Source organism: Galeopterus variegatus, unplaced genomic scaffold (assembly GCF_000696425.1).
Source record: "Galeopterus variegatus unplaced genomic scaffold, G_variegatus-3.0.2 Scaffold1471, whole genome shotgun sequence".
Taxonomy (NCBI): domain Eukaryota; kingdom Metazoa; phylum Chordata; class Mammalia; order Dermoptera; family Cynocephalidae; genus Galeopterus; species Galeopterus variegatus.
Genome location: NW_007727582.1, coordinates 318814 through 342950, shown reverse-complemented (window position 1 = coordinate 342950; position 24137 = coordinate 318814). Strand labels below are relative to the sequence as shown.

The following is a 24137-nucleotide window of genomic DNA, read 5'->3' as shown; positions in this document are numbered from 1 at the left end:
TGCTTTAGGAGCTGACTCCTATGCACTGTATAACCAGCCCTTTGCCCTGTGGTGAAGCAAATGGGAGGCACTGATGGGAGACTGGAGGGAAGAAGAGGGAGATGGAGGAGAAAGGGCAGGTATTCTTTCCCCGCTCCCTTGCTCCAGGACGACAGATCCTGCCCAGGTCCTCTTGCACAGCTCTGGCCCTCATCTTCCCCCCCATGGATACCTCTAGCCTAAGGAGATGACAGTGGTGCTGGTCCCTGGGGCTTTGCCAGTCCCTGTTGAGATCCTAAGCCCTACTTAACCCTCCATAAATATCCCTTCATTCAACACTCATCATCTGAACCACCTGGGGGGTAGATTTCATTTCTTGCTGGTACCCTGACCCAGCTGGCTACATGAAGTTCCTTTGCCTTGACCAGGGCAGATGGATTTCCTACTTCAGATGGCATGTCTTGTGCCTTGGCCCTGCTTAGAGAATTTGAGGTCCACCCAGAAGAGCTCCAAGCAGGTCCAGCAGACTCCAGGGCTACCGCCCTTGTCCAGTTCACTGGCTCGACTGTCCTGAAATCACAGCTCTTTCATCTCCTCTGATCCAAGCCATGGATTATAGGCATCAGCACCAAGAGCCCTGGCCTCCTGATGCCTTTCTGCATTCCCCTGGAAGGAAATCTGCTAAGGTGGCAGGGAATGACAGCCGCAGGCTGGATTGTGGTTGGGCCTGGTGGTCATCTCTTTAGAACAGGGAAGGCCCTGGCAGGCTGCCAGCACAGCGCTGGGCCTGACCTTTCCACAGCTTCCCTGGAGACAGACCTCCTTCTCCCAGTCATAAAAGCCCGTTCCATGTCCTTGGCAGGACTCTTGTCCCTGGGGCTGCAAAGAATTCCCCAGGGCCATGGCTTCTGGGCAGAACCGAGGACGAGACTCCTGTCTACAGAAGCCCCGGGCATTCCCCGGGCACCTTTTACTCCTTAGGGAGCTGTCTCTGACAGAGCCAGAGGGCTGTATCTTTCAGCAGACACTAAATCCATGTGAGTGGACACCAACCTGTCCCAAACCATCTGTGCCCCCAATGCCTGGAGTAAGTGGGTTTTAGGCCAGCCAAGAGTGACGACATGTGCCCAGGAGCACAAGGAACAGGGGAACTGGGTGGCCCTGCCAAGGTGGTCAAAAAATAAAGGCCAATGACTTCTGTCTAGGAAGAGAAACTGTCTTCCTGGCATATTTTTGTGTCGTCTCCCTGTGGGTGACGATTCCTGGGCTCTGGGGGACAGAACCTTTTTCTTCCTGTTCCCACGCTCCCAGAGTCCTGTGAATAAGCTCTCAACAAACCTTGCTAGCTGCTTCTGGCTTCCACGGGAGGAGCTGCCTGCCAGGCAGGAGCTTTCATAGAATAAGTCAAGCTCCTTGCATAATACTGGGAGACTCCTACCCTGGGCCCTCGATTGGCATGTCGGTCCCTTTTGAGAAACGATACTGTGTTTCTAAAAGAAATGACCAGTGGTCCATGTCCAGGGTCTAAACTCCATCAGACAAATAGGTGCCTCTCCCTCTCATTCGTCCACTAACACAGCTCAGTCTGACTCAACTGAACACCCCTGGATGACCTGCTGCGAGCCAAACATGAAATGAGGGATACGAAAGTGGGACACCCCATCTGATCTTTGCAAGTTTATAGCACCACTGGGAGAGGTAAAATAGCTACTAGGGAAGGAGGGCCAATGCCAGGGAGCCAAGGAGAAGAAGCCATGAGGCGACAATAGTGCTGCCTGGTGGCACTCGTACGAAAGTGGGACACCCCATCTGATCTTTGCAAGTTTATAGCACCACTGGGAGAGGTAAAATAGCTACTAGGGAAGGAGGGTCAATGCCAGGGAGCCAAGGAGAAGAAGCCATGAGGCGACAATAGTGCTGCCTGGTGGCACTCTGCTTCTAGGGGACACAAAGCCCGGCCCTGCTATGTTCTGGCCACGCAAATTGGCAAGAAATGCTCTGAGTTTTCATTTTCTCAACAGCAAAATGGGGGCCCTTTGACACCCCAGGGCTGCTGTGAAGGAATAAATAAGGTAGTAACTTAACCCAGTGCCTGGCATGTGGTAAAGGCCTGATTCCTGGTATCTGCTGTTGTGGCCTTTGGAAGTACAGTTGTGTTTTTTAAAATTATTTTAATACTGTTGAAAGGGAGAAAAATTGACTAACTCAGCCAAGATTTTTACCTTTCCTTGATAACTTGTACTGATTGCTTGATAAATCTGAAATGAGGACATTTGAACCTGAGTCCTTCTCACTCTGATCTCTGAGGGGCTAGACAGCCCAAGCCACACAGAGGTTAGGAGGGATGCAATTAGCAGAGGGGTACGTTGTGGTGCTGCTTATACCTTAGTAATAAAGGCTGCACACGTGCTAGTCTGAGGAGGGTAGTGTGTCCTGGTTCCAGGTTCTCAGCCCATAAACGTTTGTCTGAGACGGAGTCCCTGTCTTGAAATGCAAACTCAAGATTCAAACACACTGTCTTATTTTGGCAGCTGGCTGATACAGGGACCGAACCCTGGGCCTAGGTATTATCAGCACCATGCTCTAACCAACTGAGCTAACAGGCCAGCTCTCAAACACATTGTTTTTGATCCCTGGGCTCTGATGATGGCAACTTGGCAAAACTCCACAATTAAAACACAGGCATGAGGGCACACACATAACATGCACACCACAATAGGAAAGTGGTAACAAAATCCCAATTCCTGAATTTGCTTCCAGTTAACATTTTGGGAGACATAGAACACCTGATAACCAGGTTTCAAGCTACAGCACCTCTGACTCACAGGGGCCCAGAGGAACACTCAGCTGCCTTCATTTCTTTGGCGCCATGTGCCACAGCCTGTGTTAAGTGTTGTACACGCATCATTCCATTTAATCTTTGCACCCCCTTCAAGGGGAGTGTTGTTATTTCCTGTTGTGGGGATGAGTTGGCTGGGGTTTAGGTTCACAGAGCTTGAAAAAGACAGCTCTGATGCCATAGGCCACACTAACCACCATGCTGCACTGACTATCTGGAACATGGGTGTCCAGGGATGAGGACCCACAGCTTCCTCATCTCTGAGGGGTAATGTGCCCTTCAGACCCTGGTCATATTCCCACACGGCCCTTGTGGAGACTGTACTCCACTCCCTCCTTGCATTCAATTAAGCAAACATGCGTATTGAACGCACACCATGACAAGCTGATAGCGATCATTTACTGTGCACGCAACATGGCTTGGCACTGTGTTGGGCACACTGGGCACCTGGTGAGGTGAGGCTGTCCCTGCTTTAAGAAGATTTGTCCAGCTTGCTCATAGCCAACTCTTTCCACTACACGTCTGGTTGTGGTGGAACCTTCAAGGTGAAGACCACACGTTTGGAGAACATTCCTTGAGAGGCCCAATGCGAGCACTCTCTAAAACACTCAGCACCACCCAAACCAGGGCGGGCCAGGGCCATGTGTCCACATCACTCCCTCTGCGCCCGCTCTTAGTATCACTGAAAAGTGAGACGTGAGAAAAGAGACGTTAACTGGTGGGACCCCACAATTAAAGCTGCAATTGTTTACCACAGTGAGAACAGCTCTGCCTGCCAACTCCAGCCGCCATCACGTCCCCCTACTGCCGGCTCCCCCCAAGTGTTTATTTAAGCCAACACATTGCTCTGCTAATTGGATAACATTCCATGTGAAAATAGACCTTTTAAAACAACAGCAGCGGCGGCAAATAAAAACAGCTGCAACTGCAGAAGTACAAAGGCACGGTGGGTTTGGGGAAGGGAAAAATTAAAGGCATGTTGCATGGGAAAAAATAAATATTCTGGTTTCTGGGCTGTGAGTCTATTCTCTGCATTCTTTCCCTTCCTTTCTTCCTCCATGACCAGCCTGGTCTGGGTAAAGAGAGAAGAGGTGGCGGTTTCTAAATGGAGTCCTAATGACCATTGGTGGCCGCTCAGCCCATGGGATGGGCACACCTGGATCGGAATCCCCAGGACACCTGCACAGGTAGCATCCTGCTGCCTCTTTGGCCAGGCCATGCCTTGGGCTTGGGAGGGTGGAGGGTGGTACATCAGTGAGTGCTGTTGAGGGCGGCTCAAGGAATGCCCACTCCTCGTTTGGGGGCTGGGAGGAGCTGATTTCATCCTGGGCTCGTTCCCAAGAGATGTTTTAAGGGACAACCTCTTGGCCTTCCTCCAAATTGGCAAGTCCTTTTTCTGGGTGAGGCACTGGGGCCAGGTGAGAAGCAGCGGGTATGGTGGGAAGGGGTCGGGGACTAGTGCAGATCCTGGCACAGAGATGGCACTCAGTTTAAGTGAGTCAATGAATGGAGGGAGGAAGAAATTCCTGAACACAGGGGCTTTGGAATCAGATCTCTCCTGGCTCTGCCAAGTACTGGCTGTACAACCTTGAGCAAGTGACTTCATCCTTTTGAGTATCAGTTTCCCCAACTGTCAAATGGCCTCCTACCACCTATCTTGTAGAGTCCCGTGAGAAATAAAACTTATGTATGCAAATGCCCAGCACCACCTCTGCCAAAGATGGGCTTCCAGAAGCTGATAGTTTTTTATCAACTCAAAGACACTGAGCTTTTAGAATCATCCTAGTGATGATTCCAGAGAACCGTATGGCACTGGTGATATGACAAACAGCCATAAACATAGCATAGACCCAGGCCACCTGGGGGACACCATTGCATTCAGGATGTGCTAGAGTCCTTGACTTCCCTTGTCATTTCCTTCCATTCTCCTTCCCTCATCAACCTTTGTCCCCTACTTCTCTCCACAATGCGCGGGAAGGCTCTTTCAGAAATGCTGGATCATCACACCTGGAGGTTTAGATAACACCAGCACTTTCACAGGGACTGACATTTACTGCCCAGGACACTGGGGGCTGATAAAATGCCCTAGGTTGGGAGAATATGCCAGCTCATCAATCCTGCTTCCTGCAAGTGGGGCTCAGGTCACCAAGGCCTATGACGAGGGCAGACAGCAAGAACCCACCCCCAGTTTGCCAGAGCATCTCAGTACCAGAGCTGGGTCTGGGTTTCCCATCAATTCCTTCGGCTCACAGCAGCTACAGAGCTAGAGCTTAGCAAATGCTCAGAGAAACTGGGGAGGGAGACTGCATATCTCCCGCCCGATTCTGGGGGCTGCTGCATGTGGTGACCATGTCACATACAAAGCCAGAGTGCTCACGGAAGCCCTCTGCTATTATCACCAGTTGCCTGGTTACTCTGAGCTCTGGCACAACAGCCTTTGCAAAGCCTCTCACTGGATTCTCTTTCTGGTTTCAGGGTGTGTGCCCCCAGAAGGGACTCGATGGATCACAGAGTCCCTGAGGATGTGCGAGGTAGGACATGGGTCTCATGGAGAAAAGTCAGAAGCTTTAGCATCCCTTGGTCCAGGGACAATGGAGATGGACATGTGTTCAGGGCCATAGCAGAGCCTGTGGTGTTGAGGGGATGCCTTTAGGAATTTACTGGGCCCCCATGCTTCTATCCTCTGCCAGCAAGTGGATGGACAGGTTGATGCTGGGAAAGAGCAATGAACTGGGAGTCGAGATGCCTGGGTTCAAGCCCCAGTGCCGGCTCCTCCCAGAAACCACTAACTTCTCCATTGCATTCAGCCTCAAGGTTCTACAGTGGCCTTTTACTCCCTCCCTGCCTCTGTCCCTTAATATGTGCCCACACCTTCCATTTTTCCCTCCCCTTCTCCTTTCCTCCCATCTGAGGATGGCTGGGGGCAGATCTTTATCTTCTCTGAGGTCGACATGACAGGTGGTGGGACCCAAGCCCTCGGGGAGGGAGTTGAGTGGGTCAGGGTTAGAGCCTGGGAAGGGTTTCTAAAGGAGGTTTCCTTCCCCCAGGAGCTTCGAAAGGGGGAGGAGTGCGTAGAGGGAGCTTGCCCTAGAGACTGAGGGTCATGGAGCCTCCTCCACCAGCTTGGGGGTCTCACTGATTCCATCTGCTTAGACACAAAAAGATCTCCCTCTTCAAACTCACATCCACCCTCGAGCTAACTAGATATTTACAATATTCAGAATTCTATTCACCAATATGCAGTGTGCACGCTTCTGTGGGTCAGCGGAGAGTGCTAAATGTTCCACTCAGAAGACAATAAAGTTCTTCAGACGGTCCAGGAGGAGAGGAGGAAGAAGGCTTCTGCAGCTTTCCCGGGAAGCAAAAAGAGCAAAGGGATCTTTGCAGGAGATGCGCTCGTGGTGGGCTCGTACTTTCTGGAAGACTAGCTCATTTGGGGGTGGGCAGAGAGGGCCAGAGCTCTGATGCAGTGACAAGGAAGACTGCTGCAAGGATGGGAGGGCCAGAAATAGCCGCCTGTTGGAGGAGAGGGGGCGGAAGAGCCCTCACTGTCCTCGGCTGCCCTTCTCCTGCAGCCCGGATTGGAAGCAGGGAAGGGACGAAGGGGGAGGAGCAGCCACCTCCACAAATCACTAGAGGGCTGTGCTGGGCTTCGGAAATAACATCTGCAGCCTGGCCTCAGGTGCCAAGCTTGAGCCAACACGGCACTAGGTGACGTCCCTCAACGGCATGTACTGCCTTGCCCATGTTTACCTGACAGTCCCCCTTCTATTCTAATGAACCCAAAGGGCAAAACTGCAGTGACCTGGACGTTGCAAAGGGGCTGCTGGAATGTCAAGGCTGGGGACACATACCTGGTCTGATCTCTGGCCCCCAAGTGACACGTCAACTCTGACATCAACCTCTCAGGCTGGACAGAGGCCACTGTGGGGATGGAGGGTTCCCAGGTGAAAGGGCTCTGAGGCCTTTGACCTCTGCTCCTTCCTCACCCCATCTTAGTTTTAGACCATCTCTGTCATCACTGCCATCACTGTCACCCCACTGCCACCGTCCTCCTCCTCCTCCTCCTCCTCGAGTGCGTAGAGGGAGCTTGCCCTAGAGACTGAGGGTCATGGAGCCTCCTCCACCAGCTTGGGGGTCTCACTGATTCCATCTGCTTAGACACAAAAAGATCTCCCTCTTCAAACTCACATCCACCCTCGAGCTAACTAGATATTTACAATATTCAGAATTCTATTCACCAATATGCAGTGTGCACGCTTCTGTGGGTCAGCGGAGAGTGCTAAATGTTCCACTCAGAAGACAATAAAGTTCTTCAGACGGTCCAGGAGGAGAGGAGGAAGAAGGCTTCTGCAGCTTTCCCGGGAAGCAAAAAGAGCAAAGGGATCTTTGCAGGAGATGCGCTCGTGGTGGGCTCGTACTTTCTGGAAGACTAGCTCATTTGGGGGTGGGCAGAGAGGGCCAGAGCTCTGATGCAGTGACAAGGAAGACTGCTGCAAGGATGGGAGGGCCAGAAATAGCCGCCTGTTGGAGGAGAGGGGGCGGAAGAGCCCTCACTGTCCTCGGCTGCCCTTCTCCTGCAGCCCGGATTGGAAGCAGGGAAGGGACGAAGGGGGAGGAGCAGCCACCTCCACAAATCACTAGAGGGCTGTGCTGGGCTTCGGAAATAACATCTGCAGCCTGGCCTCAGGTGCCAAGCTTGAGCCAACACGGCACTAGGTGACGTCCCTCAACGGCATGTACTGCCTTGCCCATGTTTACCTGACAGTCCCCCTTCTATTCTAATGAACCCAAAGGGCAAAACTGCAGTGACCTGGACGTTGCAAAGGGGCTGCTGGAATGTCAAGGCTGGGGACACATACCTGGTCTGATCTCTGGCCCCCAAGTGACACGTCAACTCTGACATCAACCTCTCAGGCTGGACAGAGGCCACTGTGGGGATGGAGGGTTCCCAGGTGAAAGGGCTCTGAGGCCTTTGACCTCTGCTCCTTCCTCACCCCATCTTAGTTTTAGACCATCTCTGTCATCACTGCCATCACTGTCACCCCACTGCCACCGTCCTCCTCCTCCTCCTCCTCCTCCTCACAGTTGACAAACAGCTCACAGGGGCCATGCCCTGCGCTAAGAATGTCACCCTGTCCAAAGCTCCCAAAAACTCTATGAGGAGAATCCTCCAAGCATTTTACAAGGGGGGGATATGAAGCACATAGGAGATACGTGACAGTGTTGGCATTCAAACCCAGGCAGCCTGGCTTTGAAGTCTGTGCTCTTACAAGTAGCCCTTGCACTGGCCTTCACAAGAGACATTTCTTTGGCGTGGGGAGTAAGTTTCCTGTTCCACGTCTACCCAAGTCACGGCTTCACCTGGGAACCTGATATAAAACAGATAACAATAGGGCTGGCTCCGTGCCTCACTTGGGAGAGTGCGGTGCTGGTAGTGCCGAGGCCGCGGGTTCGGATCCTATAGAAGGATGGCCGGTGTGCTCACTGGCTGAGTGTGGTGCAGACCACACTGTGCCGAAGGTTGCGANTCCTCCTCCTCCTCCTCCTCCTCACAGTTGACAAACAGCTCACAGGGGCCATGCCCTGCGCTAAGAATGTCACCCTGTCCAAAGCTCCCAAAAACTCTATGAGGAGAATCCTCCAAGCATTTTACAAGGGGGGGATATGAAGCACATAGGAGATACGTGACAGTGTTGGCATTCAAACCCAGGCAGCCTGGCTTTGAAGTCTGTGCTCTTACAAGTAGCCCTTGCACTGGCCTTCACAAGAGACATTTCTTTGGCGTGGGGAGTAAGTTTCCTGTTCCACGTCTACCCAAGTCACGGCTTCACCTGGGAACCTGATATAAAACAGATAACAATAGGGCTGGCTCCGTGCCTCACTTGGGAGAGTGCGGTGCTGGTAGTGCCGAGGCCGCGGGTTCGGATCCTATAGAAGGATGGCCGGTGTGCTCACTGGCTGAGTGTGGTGCAGACCACACTGTGCCGAAGGTTGCGATCCCCTTACTGGTCAAAAAAAAAAAACAAAAAAAACCCAGAACAGATAATGGTAGACTACACCCTCACTGCCCAATCCCCAGAACCCCGGGGCTCAATGGGACACGGTGAAAGAAACACTGCCCTGCAGCTCTTGTCTCTGTTGACACAGCGTCAGACATGTGCACAGAGCCACGGATCGTGGGATGGCAGAACTGCAGGGACCTGGGCTGGTGTCAGTGAGTATCAAGTGCTCGCTACAGGCCGGGACCAGGATCAGTGTTTCATTTGCATCATCTGCCTTAACCCCGCGATGGTGGGCACAATTATCATTCCTGTTTACAGATGAAGAAACTGAGGTGCAAGGCAGGGCCAGGGGAGGCTGAGCTGCCATCGGTAAGAGTTGTTGCTCTGAACAGCCACCCTCTACTGTATCCCTCCCAGCCAGTGCAGGGCCTAATGCCTGCCCTGCTGTGAGGCTCAAGGCTGTGGGCCTGTCGCATGCAGGGTACTGTCCCTGCTGTCCCTGACTGCAGGCGAGGGACAGGTTGCCAACTGAGAGAAGAAAGCAGCAGATGTCCGGACAAACATGGCCATGTGTCCACAATACAGGCACGTGAGTTCAAGACGCGGTGACAAAATGGCTGGCGAGGCTCTCCAGGGTCCCAGTGTGCCCTCCCTGCCTGTACGTGTTCCCAGGGCCCACAAATGCGACAGCTGTGGCCCTGAGCAGCCACCTTCAGCTCCATGCAGCTGACTCTCCTGTTGGGCCTCTTGCAACACCAACTTGCCAAAGGTCCAAGAAACACTCTGTGCTTTTCTGAAGATGCCTCGTCAGAGGTAGAGGGGATCCCAGCCTTCAATGAGATCTCCTGTGGCTTTATTTTACCCTTGGAAAGGCGGGGCCAAGAGAGGGAAAACAGCACTGTGGGCACAAAGCATGTGGAGGGAGGCCCAGATGATGGTGCCGCTGCCGCACATCTGCTGCTGGGCAGGCGAGGACCCAGCACCCACTGCGAGAGCGGAGCCCTGCTGCGCTGCACCGAGCTGATTGGGAGAAGCTGCCTCGCTTCAAAAACAAAAGGTGTTCTCTCTCTCAGAGGAGCCCAAGGAATTTTTGTACACGTGCTGGAACACAGCAGACCCCGCCTGGACTGCCCTCACATGGAACCAGCACAAACTGGAAGCCCGGCCACAAACGGGAAGGATGAGGGGAAGGCGTTTTCCCACGGCTGCTTTTTGGCTGCCTTTCCCTTCCCTTCCAGGAGGTCTGCCCTGGACCCCCTCCCCGCTTTTCTGCACAGCAGTTCCCACGCCGCCCACTCTGTGGGCCACCTAGACCGAGGCGTTTTCTTTCTGACTGAGAGAGGCTGGGACACCCACCTGCTTTCCCAGTTTGTGTCCCAGGCTCCTACACATGTGCAGCTGGGATGAGGGACAGGCCAGTAACTCCGTCCTCCAAACACAAAACTCTTGGAGGGTCTTTTCCTCCAAGGATGCTGTGCAAATTGGCAGGGTCAGGGAAAATAAAGAGGAAAACTGCACGGGGTGGTGACACCCCCACATTTAAGAGGTCCTCCCTGCTTCTCCTACAAAGGGTCCAGAAAGGAGAGGCCTGGTGGGCGGGGAAGGGGCTGTGGTCTCACCTTCGCATCCTGCTTGGTGAGGAAGTCCACGAAGCCGAACCCTCTGTGTGTGCCTGGCCCGGTCATCTTCTTTGGCAAGCGGACTGTCTTCAGCTCCCCAAAGGTGCTAGGGACAAAAGGTAAAACCAGGGTGTTTAAGAACTGAGGCCCACAAAGGGGGCAGGACCAATTCTCACATGCTAATCCCTTCCGGTTATCAGAGAGAAGTGTTCACAGGTATACACACACACACACACAACGTGCACACTCGTGTCCGCTCCCCACCCGCCAGCATGTGTTCCTCCAGGCCCCAGCCATTGAGCCGGGCAGGGAGGGAACAGTCTGTTTGGAGGTGCTAGGGAATTTCTGACTCCTCTCTGACTAGCTGGAGGCTCTGGCACCCCTGTCCCCCCACTCCCTGTGGGAGTAACTCTTTGCAGGAGGACTTGGCCTGGTACACGCATGGCCAGCTGGGGAGGCCCGAGCCAGGGTGAGGGGCTGCTCATGTGCGGGGGCTGGGATTCCAGACTCTGCGTCAGCAGAGTCTCCTGACCTTTCAAATCGGCCTCCACGTCTGAGCTGGGCACACGGCGCCCCCACGTTGAGCACACAGGACAGAGCCCTTTCTCTCAGACCGTGACGTTTCTTCAGTGCTCAGTGCTTGAATGACACATGTGACTCCCTCTACACCCACTTCCCTCCTTGCCAAGCTTGTGTTCTGATATCTGATAAGCCCAAGTCAGCCAAAGCTCTGGAGAAGAAAATGGCTTGCTCCTCCTGACAGGGATCAAACAGGCAAACATAGCCTCGGGCCATCCCCCCGTCCCCTCCTCTCCTCTCCTCTTGGCTTAAACTGGGAGAAATTCTACGACAAAAGGATCAGGATTTCTCAGGTCTTCTCTTGCCTTCCTGTCTCATTCCCCACCCCCCCGATCCCTTCCTCATGTCCATTTATCAAATATATACACACAAATTGCTGCCGATAAATATTTAATGTGCACGGCATCTGAAGAGAGGTATTATTTTATTTGAAAATCTACACATACTTGCGGCCACCTGGACACACACACATACACATAACAGTCTAGGATGCTTCAGGGCCAAAGACCGATTGGGTGAAAAACACAGTAAAGGCTGTAAGCTCTCGTGAAATGATATAAGCTAAATCCGAGGCGTTAACCCACGGCCCTGCCAGCATGACCAGGCATCTGCCAGCCCAATTTCCGAAGGCAGGACAGTGTGTAAATGTGGCATTATGAATCTTCAAAATGAGTCTGCACGCCTCCTCCAAGCGCTCTCCAGCAGCTCCACACTCCCCATCAGGAGCCTCCTCTGTGCAGGCGACAAGGAACTGAAGCTGGTGACAAGGACAGCCTCCTAGGGAGGGGAAGGGAGGAGGACATGGGGAATGGATCCCTGGCAGTCTTCCCTGCTGTGAGGAGACTCGTGGCAGATTCAGAATGGGACAGACTTGGGGACCAGAGGCTGGGCAGGTGGGGACAGGAAGGTGAGTTGAGCAAGCTGAGAGGAGTCAAGCCTGCAAACCCGGCTTTCTTCTGCCATCTAAAGGCCAATGCATCCCACGACAGACATGCTGCCTTCCTTCTCTGCATCAAAGCCCCCCTGCCCCTGTTGAGGGCAGGGGATGGACAAATTTTCTTGTAGGCTCATTTAGATAAATGGTTCTTTGGCTCCAAGTTCTTCAGAGAGCCATTGATTGGGACTATGGGGATGGCATTTGATGGCCTTGAGGACCAGAGTTTGAGAGCACTCAGACCTGGATGAGAAGGCTGAGGGCATAGGGAGGCCCATGCCGGGTGCTGTGTCTGCATGGTCACAGACAGCCTGTGGTCATGCTGGTTCCTCCACCTGGCTCCATCCCTGCCCTGGCTTCCAGGTTCCATCAGGTCTTGGCTTAACTGCACTAGTTCCGAGCAGCCTTTCCCCATGTCCCCATAGCTGGGTTGGATGCCAGCACCAGCAATGTCATAGCTCACTGTGTGCCCCAACTGGGGCACCATGGGTGAACGCCTGTTTACCTCTCTGCCTTCCTGCAACAGTAGAAACCACACCTGTCCTGCTCATCACTAGATCTGCAGCAATAAGCCCAGTTCCTGGTTCAGAGTGGATGCCTGCAGACATTTTTGGAATGAAACAAAAGCAGACAGTAGCCCTGGAAGGTGGACATTACCACTGGTAAATTACACCTACCCTCCGAGGGAAGTGATGAGGATGCAATGAAATCGGCCACGGGGTGAATACAAATAGCAAAAATGTTACCATTAGTCTTATCATCTCCATTTTATAGATGAAGAAACTGAGGCTCAGGGAGGAAGTGGATCTTGCTGTAAGTGGTAGGTTTAGAATGTGAATCCAGGCATGTCTGATGTTAAGCCTGATCTTTCTCTTTCTGCCGCACAATGTATCAACCCCCTTCAATCATCTGGATGGAGACTGGCCACTTTCAGGACCTGTGGCCTCTTTCTTCTTGAGGCTTGGCCAGGTCTAGGGTGAAGCAAGAAGCCCACGTGTGGGGGTGGTTAGGAAAGCCCTGTGTGGACTCCCAGGGGTCAAGTGACTTAAAAAGACTTCAGGCCAAGGGAGGTAGACTGAGTCCTGGTTCTTTCTACCCACACTGTGCAACCCCCCGACTTCTGCCTACAAAGGCTACAATCTCCTGTCCTTGATGGTCTCAACGACCTCTGCCCAGATTTCTTAGCCCTGTCTAGTTTCTGGTGAGCCACGCTCTGTGTGTGTGTGTGTGTGTGTGTGTGTGTGTGTGTGCGCACACACATGAAAGGGTGTGGGGGGGGCGGGGAGTGAGAGAGAGAGACTGTGGAGGTTAATTCCTTCCTCTCTGCAGCACATTGCAAGCTGTGGATGCTCTGTGCATGGTAAGCAGCTACGGGTCCGGAGAAAGGCAAGGAAAATAATTAGAAGGCAGAGAAAAAAGCTGGTGAGGAGAGGCTGAAGGAGCCATGCCTATGTGGCCTGCAGAAGTGGCATTTGAGAGCTCAGCACGGGGAGCTGTGACAGAGGAGCACCCTGGATCCACCATGGACGTGGGCAGGTATCTGGGAGCTGGGGATCCTGTCCTAGGCAGCTAGGGGCCTTGGGGAAGTCACAGTCCTGATCTGGGCTTTCCAGACAGACATCTGTGTGACAAATGAAATGCTGTGCCCAAGACCCTAGCAGCATCAAAACTCCCATTATTCTCCAGGGAGTCAGGAGAATGGTCACAGTGAGCAAGTTTCTTTTTTCCTTCTAGGAACAGGACAAGAGAGAGCCGGGGCTTATGGAGGAGCTGGAGAATTAGGGTTAGATCTTAGAAGGGACTTCTCAAGGTCTGTGGACACTTCCTGAAATGAATGGCTGAGGCTTCAAGACACCATCATTGATGCTGTCACCACAGCTACCAGTGAGTGCCTGCAAAGTGCTAGCTCTTTTCAATACATCATTTCCAGGTGTAACAACAGCTGGGAGACAACAGCATTACTGCCTGTTTTACAGATGAGAAAACCAAGGACCAGAGAGAAGTGACTTGCGCACCTCCCACAGCCTTGGGACTCAAAACCTAGGCAAGCTCCTTCTCATACCAGCTGCTTCTCCCAGCCAAGAACAATGATGGGCCGGTGAATGGCTCCTGCTGCTTGTATAACTGGGGGATCATAGAAGGCCAATACTAATGATCTCAGAGAGATACTAAAAGAGAATTAAAAAGGAAAAAAAAAGGTTGGGGGAGAAAAAAATCGATGAAGTACCTTTAGCTCCTTGGAGATAAGCGATATATAAATACCAGCCATTATTAAGGTTCTTATCTGATGGCAACGTCTACAGACCCATTTTTAAGAGTGGCTTTGGAAGGGAGTTCTGCGTGAACCCTCATCTCCTGGGAGCTTGGGCCACTGTTGGGGTGACGCTGGGCAGGGCCACCAAGGGCCAGAGAGGGAGGAAAATCAGAGGGCACCCAGGAACTCCTCCCCAAGCCCAGACCCTGCCGCTTGGGGAAGGAGATGCACGTGCTCCCCACTGTGTAGATAATAGAAACCACAAAATAGCAATTACTGTATCAGAAGCTGTGAATAAAGAGGACATACCCGGCTTTTAAACATGGCCCTCCTTCCCTCCCCCACCATGCTCACACTTTGGTAACAAACTCACACCTCACTTTTCCAATTATTTCATTCACCTCGGGTTCACCAATTACTCCCCCACCTTGCAGCCCCACCCCCTCCGCCATGCTGGGAGCCCATGATTGGTGGCGGGTTTGGGGTTTCCAACAATGGAGTTTGCTGTCACGTTTCTAATTTCTTCTGAGGTGTGTCAGGGTTGGGGGGGCGGGGGGATGCGGTGCCGAGGTGTTGAGGGAGGCAAGTCCATTATGCTCAGCTCTCATAAACAAGTTGGGGTATGCAAATCGTGTTTGCACACAGGCCTGAAGGCAGACACAATACGTGTGTTTGCCCTGCATGCATGCGTGTGTGCGGGTGAGGCTTTCTTCCTCTGTGCAAGCTGCAAGCCCCTGCCTGGCCCTGCTGTAGCCCTGGCTGGGGGCTGCTTCTGGAAAGGGGTGAATTGTCCTATGTCTTTCTCCCCTGATTGTAGTGATGACTCAGGATGAAGGAAGTGAGAGGAAAGGTGAGGGGTAGCAAAAGAGAACCTTCTAGAGATGCCGAGCGTAACAGCTAGATGTGCAGCTGCTCTGGTGCCTGGGTTTTGGGGCTTAGTGGACAAACCACGAACCCAGCCTAACCCCCAGCCTGCACGCTGACAACAAGCTGGGGGCGGGGGGGTGGTGTCGGACACATCCTGAGGAACCTAGGCCCCTCTGCTCCCAGAACAGAAGCCTTACCGCTCTCCATTTGGATCTGCTGGAAGAACCAGAATCCCAGCAGAGGTCTGTTGGCCTGACTTCTCCTCACCTGTGCTCAAGGCACTGCTGAGAAGAAAAGTCTGCTGCCACCCAAGGGACCCAGAGTCGGAACCATGGTGTGATCTGAACAAGATGAAGGCATGGTTTTATGATAAGAATAAACCACAGGCTTCTGGTCCTTCTAGAGGTAAGAAAAACTGGCTAAATCTCCTGGATTAAAAAGCCTTTCAAATATACCACCACCACCAATTTTCTAACACACATTACACATACACACACACAACACGTCCATCCCTTCACCCAGCACTTCAGTGATTATGTGCCCTGCAGTGTGTTAAGTACCTGGTGTACATGAACTCGGAAGACCTTTAGAGCCAGGCAATGTCATTACCATTTTCTAAATGGAGAAACCTAAGGCTCATAGAAGTGCTATGATTTCTCTGAGGTCACGTGCTATAGTGGATTGAATTATGTCCTCCCAAAGCTCACTGAAGCTTGAATTGTGTCCCCCAAGTTTTATGTATTAGAAACTTGGCCCCCACTGTGACTGTTAAGAGGGTGGGAAATCCTATTACGGTAATTAAAAGGTGGAGCCTTGAAGAGGTGATTGGATTGTAGGATGATGCAGCAGTGAATGGATTAAAAATGGTGGTCAGGGGTGTGTTTCTGAGGGCTTTAAAAGAAGAGGAGAGTCTGTCTCTCTCTCTTGCTCTCATTATGTTCCACCACTTCACAGTGTGATGATACCCTGCGTTGCTGAAGTCACCACCAAGATCCTCACCAGATATATTCTTTGGACTTCCGAGCCTCTGAAACTGTAAGCAATAAACTTAATTTTCTTACAAGTACCTGGTTCCGTGTATTTTGTTATAAGCAACAGAAACAGACTGACAGACTGGGCAAGTCCTTACCTACCACAAGGGATGAAGTAATTTACCCAAGGTCCCCCAGGTGGTAACAAGCTGAGCTGTACTCAGAGTGGCCAGTTTGACCCTCCAGATTGTGCTTTGGCTCAGTGAGAGTTTACATGGGTTGCCTGTCTATCAATAATCAGCCAGAGGCCCCCTGTGTGCAAGGTGTTAGAGGGAGTCAGGCATTAACCTAGTTCCCAGGGACCCCTGCCCTGGTTGGAAGGGCATGAGAAGTATCTTAGCTCGCAGGCAGGCAGTAAGCCCCCTTCTTCAGACACACAGAGGACTCTGGGATGAAATTATTATTATTATTTTTGTCTTTTTGTCATTTTCCGTGTCCGGCAACGGATCGCAACCCTCAGTGTTGCCCCCGCACCGGACCGCGGACCGGCAACGGGACTACAACCCTCGGCGCTGCTCCCGCGCCTCGCTCAGCCAGTGAGCGGGAACCGGTCCGTATGTGGGATCCGAACCCTCGGGCGGGAGCACCGCCGCGCTTCCCAAGCGGCGCTTGCTCAGTTATTTACCAAGGGGCTAGTGCCCAGACAGCACATTTGGAATCATGTCCTGGTTGGTAGGAAGGAGACAACATCAGCCCCTCCACAGACAGCCCTGGCCAAGGTGCAGAGATGAGCTGAAAGATGTTTCCACTCCCACAGAGGTTATGTTGATGATTGTGTACAAACTGCAGGGTCAAGCTCACTCTGCACAAGGGGCAACGTCTTTGGGAATCATTTAATGGAGCCATATTTAGGTGTGGAGTTTCTTCCTCTTTTGTTCTCTTTAAAATAGAGCCTTTTAGACTGAACTTTCCCAATTACTCACCACTCATCATGGTGAGAGCTGGATGTAGAAAGTTTACCTTATCGTCATCACTGCAATATTCCCTTTTCATTTTTGCCTCTTGGAGGCTGAAAAATGGCCTGGTTTCCAAGAAAGTGAGAAAAGAGGCGCAGAGGACAGCATTTAGTTTTTCTCAATAGTCTTTCATGGCGTCCCTTCCAGGCAAGCATGACCCTCTCGTTTTCTAGATGAGAAATCCCAGGGATGAGCAGTTAAATGGTGTCTCTGAATCAGTTGGGGTCTGTGTTCCAGATGGAACCCACAGACTGCCCTGAAAAGCTCTGGAGGGGACCTGGAACTGGCACATGGAGTCTCCTGGCCTGACTCGGCCCCTCACTGGCTAGGTGACCCCGGGACAGTCATTTCCAGGCAATATTCCTCCCTGGACCAGCAGCATCAGTATCACTGGGAGCTTGTCACAAATGCAGAGTGTCACCCCTTGCTCGTGCCACCTGGTCCTTCTGAATCAGAAGCTCTGGGGTTGTGACACTCTCCAGGTGAGTTTGAGCCTGCTCAAAGTGGAGGCCCAATGCTCCACTAGAGGGGGCCACGGCCACTCAGCCCGTTTAAATGGCTATGTGGACATCTGGGCCCAGGACCGATGCATCTTCCTCATCTTCCCAAGAAACCTGCAATCCAGATTCTTTTAAGAAGTGAGATTTTTAAATATTGGTAGCAGCCAGCCAGAAATTAAAAAATATATTGGTAACAAAGTCAAAACATTTTACACACCATGTCACCAAATACAACAGGTGCAGCTTCTGGGCCGCCGTGCAGCACCCTCCACATCTACATTCAGTTCTGATCTGGTTCTAAGACATTGTAAGGGCTGGTCTATTTCCAAAATGATGGACTTCCCTTACACCTGCTTATTACTCAACACTGGGTCCTGGGGCAGGCAGCAGGGCCTTTGTGATCTCTCTCCTGGCTCCTGCGGCCCGCCGACCCTCTTGGTCGTTTATGTTCACATATTGCTGCCTTTGCAGGATTCTAAGCTCCTTGATGACAGAGTCTTGCCACCCGACTTGCTGCACAGAGTCCTCAGCTGTGGACACATTTGTGGCTACACTTGCTCTTAATGAATCGCCCCTCACCATTCTCCAGTACTCAGATCTAAATGTGAAGTGTGGTAGGAATTTTAACATGACTTGTCATTCTGGTACTATGGATCCTGCATGCACCCAACAAATATTTCCAGAGCACATCCCGTGTGCAGGCACCCAGCTCTGCGTTGGGAAAGCCCAGTGGACCAGACATGCTCTGGCCTCCACAGGGTGCTGATTTTAAGCAAGTGATTTTCATTTCTCCCCGCTCCCCCTGGTTGGTACACACCCTCAGTAAGATAGTTTTGAGCACGCATCCTCAATATATGCACACTTTTAATTTACAAATTATATATGCATGTACTGCTGTTTCACTGCCTGTGTACATCTTTAAATATTTAAAAATGAGAAAATTTAAAAGGATGAGATCAAACCTAAATAGAAATGGAAATTCTAATATTTTCTTCCTGCTCCAGCAACTGACTATCGTAGGCACTTTTTAGAGCCACTCTCTTTATTTGAGGGCACAGAATGGACCAGGCATTGTACTAAGTATATTCCACATATATGTACTCTCACGTCATCCTCAGCAATCCTATGAAGCAGGGATTGTGAGCCCATTTTACATGTGGAGAAACTCAGGCTCAGGCTGCTTAAGGTATTTGCCAAAATGTACAGAGCTATTAAACGGTGAGTCAAGATTCATACCTAGGCCTGATGAAACTCCAAAGCCCATGCTCCTACCTGCTGTGTTGCCTTGCACTAGAAAGGGTAAATCTATGCCTGACTGAAAAATGGAAGAAGCAATTAAAGACTGAACACTGATGAACCTTAGTATAGTCCTCAGGCAGAAAGTATCATACAAACAGAATTTTTAAAATGGGAGATAATTCTAGGCCTGATGAAACTCCAAAGCCCATGCTCCTACCTGCTGTGTTGCCTTGCACTAGAAAGGGTAAATCTATGCGTGACTGAAAAATGGAAGAAGCAATTAAAGACTGAACACTGATGAAACTTAGTATAGTCCTCAGGCAGAAAGTATCATACAAACAGAATTTTTAAAATGGGAGATAATTTTTTTAAAATGGTGTTTCTCAAACTTGTCCTGAAAGATGTCAAGAGGTACTGTGTAGGGTGGCTTCTGGAATTAAAGAAGTTTGAGTGACAATTGGTTACACAGAGTTCAGCAAGCTTCTCTTCTGCACACTGTGTCAGTGCCTTTAAGATGTTAGGCACATGGGGATCTATCTAGAACACTGAGAGAGAAGACACAGTGTTTCTCAAACTCATTTGGTCATTGAGTCCTCCTCTCCACGCCAAACAAGAAAACCTATTAGCATCTCTCAGGACACCAATATTGCAGGGTCGCAATTTGGGAGGTGGGAAAGAAATCAGGCAGTCATTTTGGAAGGTCTGAGCATCATACATATTAAGGCAAAAGGCATTTATCTTTAGTTAACAATTCAGGTAAAACCTCACATTTGCCTGTGACTATGCAAAGTGGGGAACTTCTGACAGTGGGGGACTGAGTTTCAGCATCACCGAAAGAACCTAAGTTTGGAATAAGACCCAGGTTCGGCCCTGCACCTGCTGCCCGCTTTCTGAGGCTCAGTTTTGTCGCCTCTATAACGGGAAATGTTAAATCCGTGGTTCCTGGCATGTGCTCGGAACTGAACGAATGGACGCTGTTGTTAGTAATGCCTTCGTCCATTAAAAGAATCTGTATTGGTGCCAGTCAAGTGATACCTGCCACGCCCCATGGTGTTTCAGGTTGAAGCTGAGAAAGAGCAGGCTGGGCAAGTCTTACCCCTCTAGCAGACCCCAGTGGTTTCCAGCAAAGGGCTAAGATAACAGAGGGATCTAAGCAGGAGAGACATGATTTTGAGATTTTTGGAGTCCTGAAAAAAGAAGCATTTTTCCATCTTATCCACATGTCCTACTAGTTTTACAAGAAAATTGGTAGAATTTGTCCCCAGGGAGACATATCTCAGGCAGATGCAGGCACCTCTGCCTTCCCTTGCTCAGCCCACTGGAACAGCTCGTGTTCCCTCTTCCTCTCGGAAGGAGAGAACAGAGATGTGACCTCTGGCCTGGGGCGCACATTCTGGTCAGTTTCACCCCTCTGCTGGAGTGAGTTAATGAAATAACAGCAGACGCTCTCCCCCACTCTCTCCCCCTCTGGTCTTCAGCTACCTCAAGAACAGCTAATCCCATTACAAGAAAATAAAGTGGATAATTCAGGCTAATGAAATCGTTACAAGAATGTGGCCAGCCAGAGGTGGACATTCAGAACCAATTTAACACCCTTTGGTGTCATTATCCTTGGTATAGGAAATGTTTGAAAAGAGGAAGGACAAAAATTAAAGAGAAAAAAAAAAAGTACCCACCCTCTTCATTGTTAGCTTAAAGCTGGCTAAGGAATGAACCTGCTACCTATCTCCTGTTTGTGATTATCAACGCTGTGCCCGGTATCTCCACACTAATTCCAGAAACCACGAAAAGAGGTGAAGAAAATCCAGGAAGTCACCAGCATGGTTAGAACCGTGTCTAACTTGACACCACTTGCTGTGCCCATCTCTGCTGCTGCTCTAAGAAGGACCACTACGAGGTGAACTCCTGGGCCACCAGTTCTGCTCCACATCACCTGAATTCAGAAACGTCTCACACTGGATTAAACTGTCCATGGGGTCTCTACAAAGCAGGGGTTCCAGCAACCTGGAAGGCTGCAGGTGGGAACCACGTTGGTAGAGAGGCAAGAGAAGATGAAGTGAGCTCCCTTGTAAAACAAAGCAGGCAGCTGGACCCACAGTCTCAGGGTGAGCCCAGGGTGCCCAGCAGGGAGCCACCCGCTGCCACTGGCCCAGCCCTCTTCATGAGGCCCGCTGCCTGGGTCAGGGCCTCTCAACGTCTCAGCGCCTGCTGTCTGCACACAGTGCCCTTTCCTTCCCCTGCCACATCTTGTGCACGCAGAGAAAGGTCCCTATCAGTTCCATTTCTTTTGGATCCATTTCAGTCCTCAGAACCTTAATGAAGACTGTACATCATGAATTTAGATTATCTTGAATTGAACTGCATCTGCCCTACTCTGTTCTCTCAAACTAGTCATGGTCCATTCTAACTCCTCAAGCTAAGGGCACAAATCTTCCAATGATCTAGATCCTTCTAAGTAGGGCATGTGGAGGGCAGGTGGACGAGAATAAGAAGATATGAAGGGGAAAATAGACAAGCAAGATCTTACATGTACACGGAGAACTTGTGCTGAGCTTGTAGGCTTTTGTAGGGATCATAAGGGGCACATGTGGACAGATAGAATTTTCCAGTCACTGGGGGTTTGGAAAACTCTCAACTTATGGTCTCCTCATTAAGAGCACCAAGCAGCAGCCCATAATCACCAATGCCATCCTCCACTTACTGATCAAGAGAGAGGCATCCTGGGAGATGTGAGATTCACAACATAGTAGCTTGTGGCTGGTGGGGTGCTGACCTCTCTGGAGGAGCCCAAGGCGACACACCTCAACATCCAGATAATTCTATGTGGTTTCCCGAGAGCATCTCTATGAAAGGGATCCTCTGATGGTGGTAAGTGCTCCCTGCATGGTTCAGGGAACTGGAACCCCCTGGGAAGCATGAATGGTACGTAAACTGCTGCCACCACTTAGGGAACAGGACAGAGACTCAGGGGATAAGGGGCTTAGAGCAAAGCAAGTCATGTGCCGTCAACACCATGTAGCTCCTGTACAAGGAGATGTCATCGCTCACTCTTCTAGAATCCAGAGAATTCAGAATGAAGAACAGTCCCCTTGGCAAACAAAACAATGCATGAAGCACACACACTGAGCATGTGTTTGCTGGCCCCTCCCAGAGGAAAGCCTATTTACTTTCACTTTATTTTACTTTACAAACTTGCTGATCTAATTTCTCATCACAGAGCAGCTGAGAAAGGAGAAAGGGTTAATAGTGGCAAGCTCCTAAAAGGCTTCAAAAGTGATAATTGACAGCCACAGATTAGACTAGGGATATGCACATTTTTTCTATAAAGGTCAGATCATAAATATTTTTGTCTTTGCAACTACTAAACTCTGCCTCTGTAGCATAAAAGCAGCCATAGACAATATGTAAATGAATAGGTGTGGCTGTGTGACAATACAACTTTATTCATAAAAACAGGTAGCTGGCACATGAGCCTTAGTTTCCTGATTCCTGGAATAGACCAAAAATATCAAAACATGATATTAAAATAACTGGAAAAGCACAGTAGCCCAGGGCTATCTGGTACAAGAGCAAAGAGCAGACAGACCTCAACTGCCCCGATCAGACCAGAGCCTGGGCTTGGCGTCCCTTGTACAGATTAGGACAAGTCATTGTGTGTTTCAGGAAGATTTCTACTGAATGGCCAACACTTTCAGAGAGGATTGATGCTTAAAGGCAGAGGGTAGTAAAGTCACTCAATGGGGAAAGCCCTCCTTTCTCAGTGGTGTGAGAAGTGAGTCGTGCTGTGCAGCTGACAAGCTGAACTATGTGTGTCTGCACCTACTGGTGAGTGCTGGACCCTGAAGAGCCAACAGCCAGACATCACTATCAGCCTAGAGACCTACCCAGCACAGAGGCAAATAAATGGTCCTATAAGCCAAGTTGTGGTTCCACTAGTCTGTGAGAGGAACAGCCACCTCAAAGGCTCAAGTCTCACAGGTCTCAAAGTCTGCACAAGACTTGGATTTACTGTCACCTGTTTCATCCTTCCTCCTTGATACTGTCTGACTACATTCTGCTGTGCCTTTTTTCCCTCTATTTGTTTATGGTCTGTTTCCCCTGCTGTACCACTGAATGGCCAGTGCCCAGAACAGTGCCAACAGTGCCTGGCATGCAGCAGGTGCCCAGTAAAAAAACATCTGTTGACTGCTGATTGATCGAGTTATTAATGGACGTTTGTCTTTTCCTGGCTTTTCTGTTTTCTGGCCCCTCTCACGACTAAGTCCTCAATAGCAGAGATAGGAAAGAGGAAGTGGGGAGGGCAGTGGCATTTGCCAAGCGCCTGCCATGAGGCAGACACTGAGTGGGAGGCTTTATGTTTGCTGCTACCCTTCATACCTGGAGCAACCCCAAGGGGCGGTGGCACTCCCAGGGTGCATAGGAGACGCTGAGATGAGGTCTTATCTCAGGCCACGGGGCTTGCATTCTGGTCTGACTGTGGAGTTCTCACTTCCTACCTTGCCACGCTTTGCTCCACTCTGGGCCAAGTAACCAACTTCTGCCCTCCTCAGGCTCCAGTGGGAGCCCACCAGCCACTGGGAAGCCACCAGGCAGATGACGACGGAGGAAGAGGCCGAGGAGACGGTGACAGATATGAAGAGCTCAGCATTCTAGAGAGTTCTGACACGTGCCATTAAGAAGCACATTCCAGACCCCCAACGGTACTAGAAGGCCCACTACCTATGCTCCCCACCCTCTTGGCAAGAGTCCCAAGCATCCACCTGGCCCAGCTCATGGTTGGGAAGAGGCAGAGTGTATGGTTACCGTGTCTCCCTGGGAAGTCACAGCTGGGAGGTGACCAATTTCCCAGTCCAATGGGGTGCATCCCACCCTCTTGGCAAGAGTCCCAAGCATCCACCTGGCCCAGCTCATGGTTGGGAAGAGGCAGAGTGTATGGTCACCGTGTCTCCCTGGGAAGTCACAGCTGGGAGGTGACCAATTTCCCAGTCCAATGGGGTGCAGACTGGGTGGTACTTCAGATAACCGAGCAGCCTCCAGATCCGAACTTCCAAAGAAAACCAGGCCTATTGTTGCCAGGGGATAAGAGCCAAGGCACCTCTGCAGAAGATGCACAGTGCAGCCCATTCAATGGAAGGCCTTGGAGGCCCTCCCAGGGGCATGCCTAGGGACAGACAGCGCAGGAGTTGGTGACTGATGCTGCTGAGCCTGCCAGTGCACAGAGAGAAGAGAGTGGCTCACCATGGCTGGGACAAATATTATTTTTAAAAGTCTGGTAAAGAAAACAACAATAAAACAACTTGTGCTCAGGATGGCGGGAGAGTTTTCAGATGGAGGG

The 24137-nt window shown here is 51.0% G+C and overlaps 1 protein-coding gene across 1 annotated transcript in view; it reads right to left on the bottom strand.

Moving 5' to 3' along the window:
• RBM19 (RNA binding motif protein 19) overlaps positions 1-24137 on the bottom strand; it is a 150142-nt gene that overhangs the window by 29565 nt on the left and 96440 nt on the right. The window contains exon 21 of the mRNA XM_008577257.1: positions 10443-10548. Within this exon, the coding sequence (XP_008575479.1) occupies positions 10443-10548 (106 nt within the window). The remainder of the gene's footprint in view (positions 1-10442; positions 10549-24137) is intronic.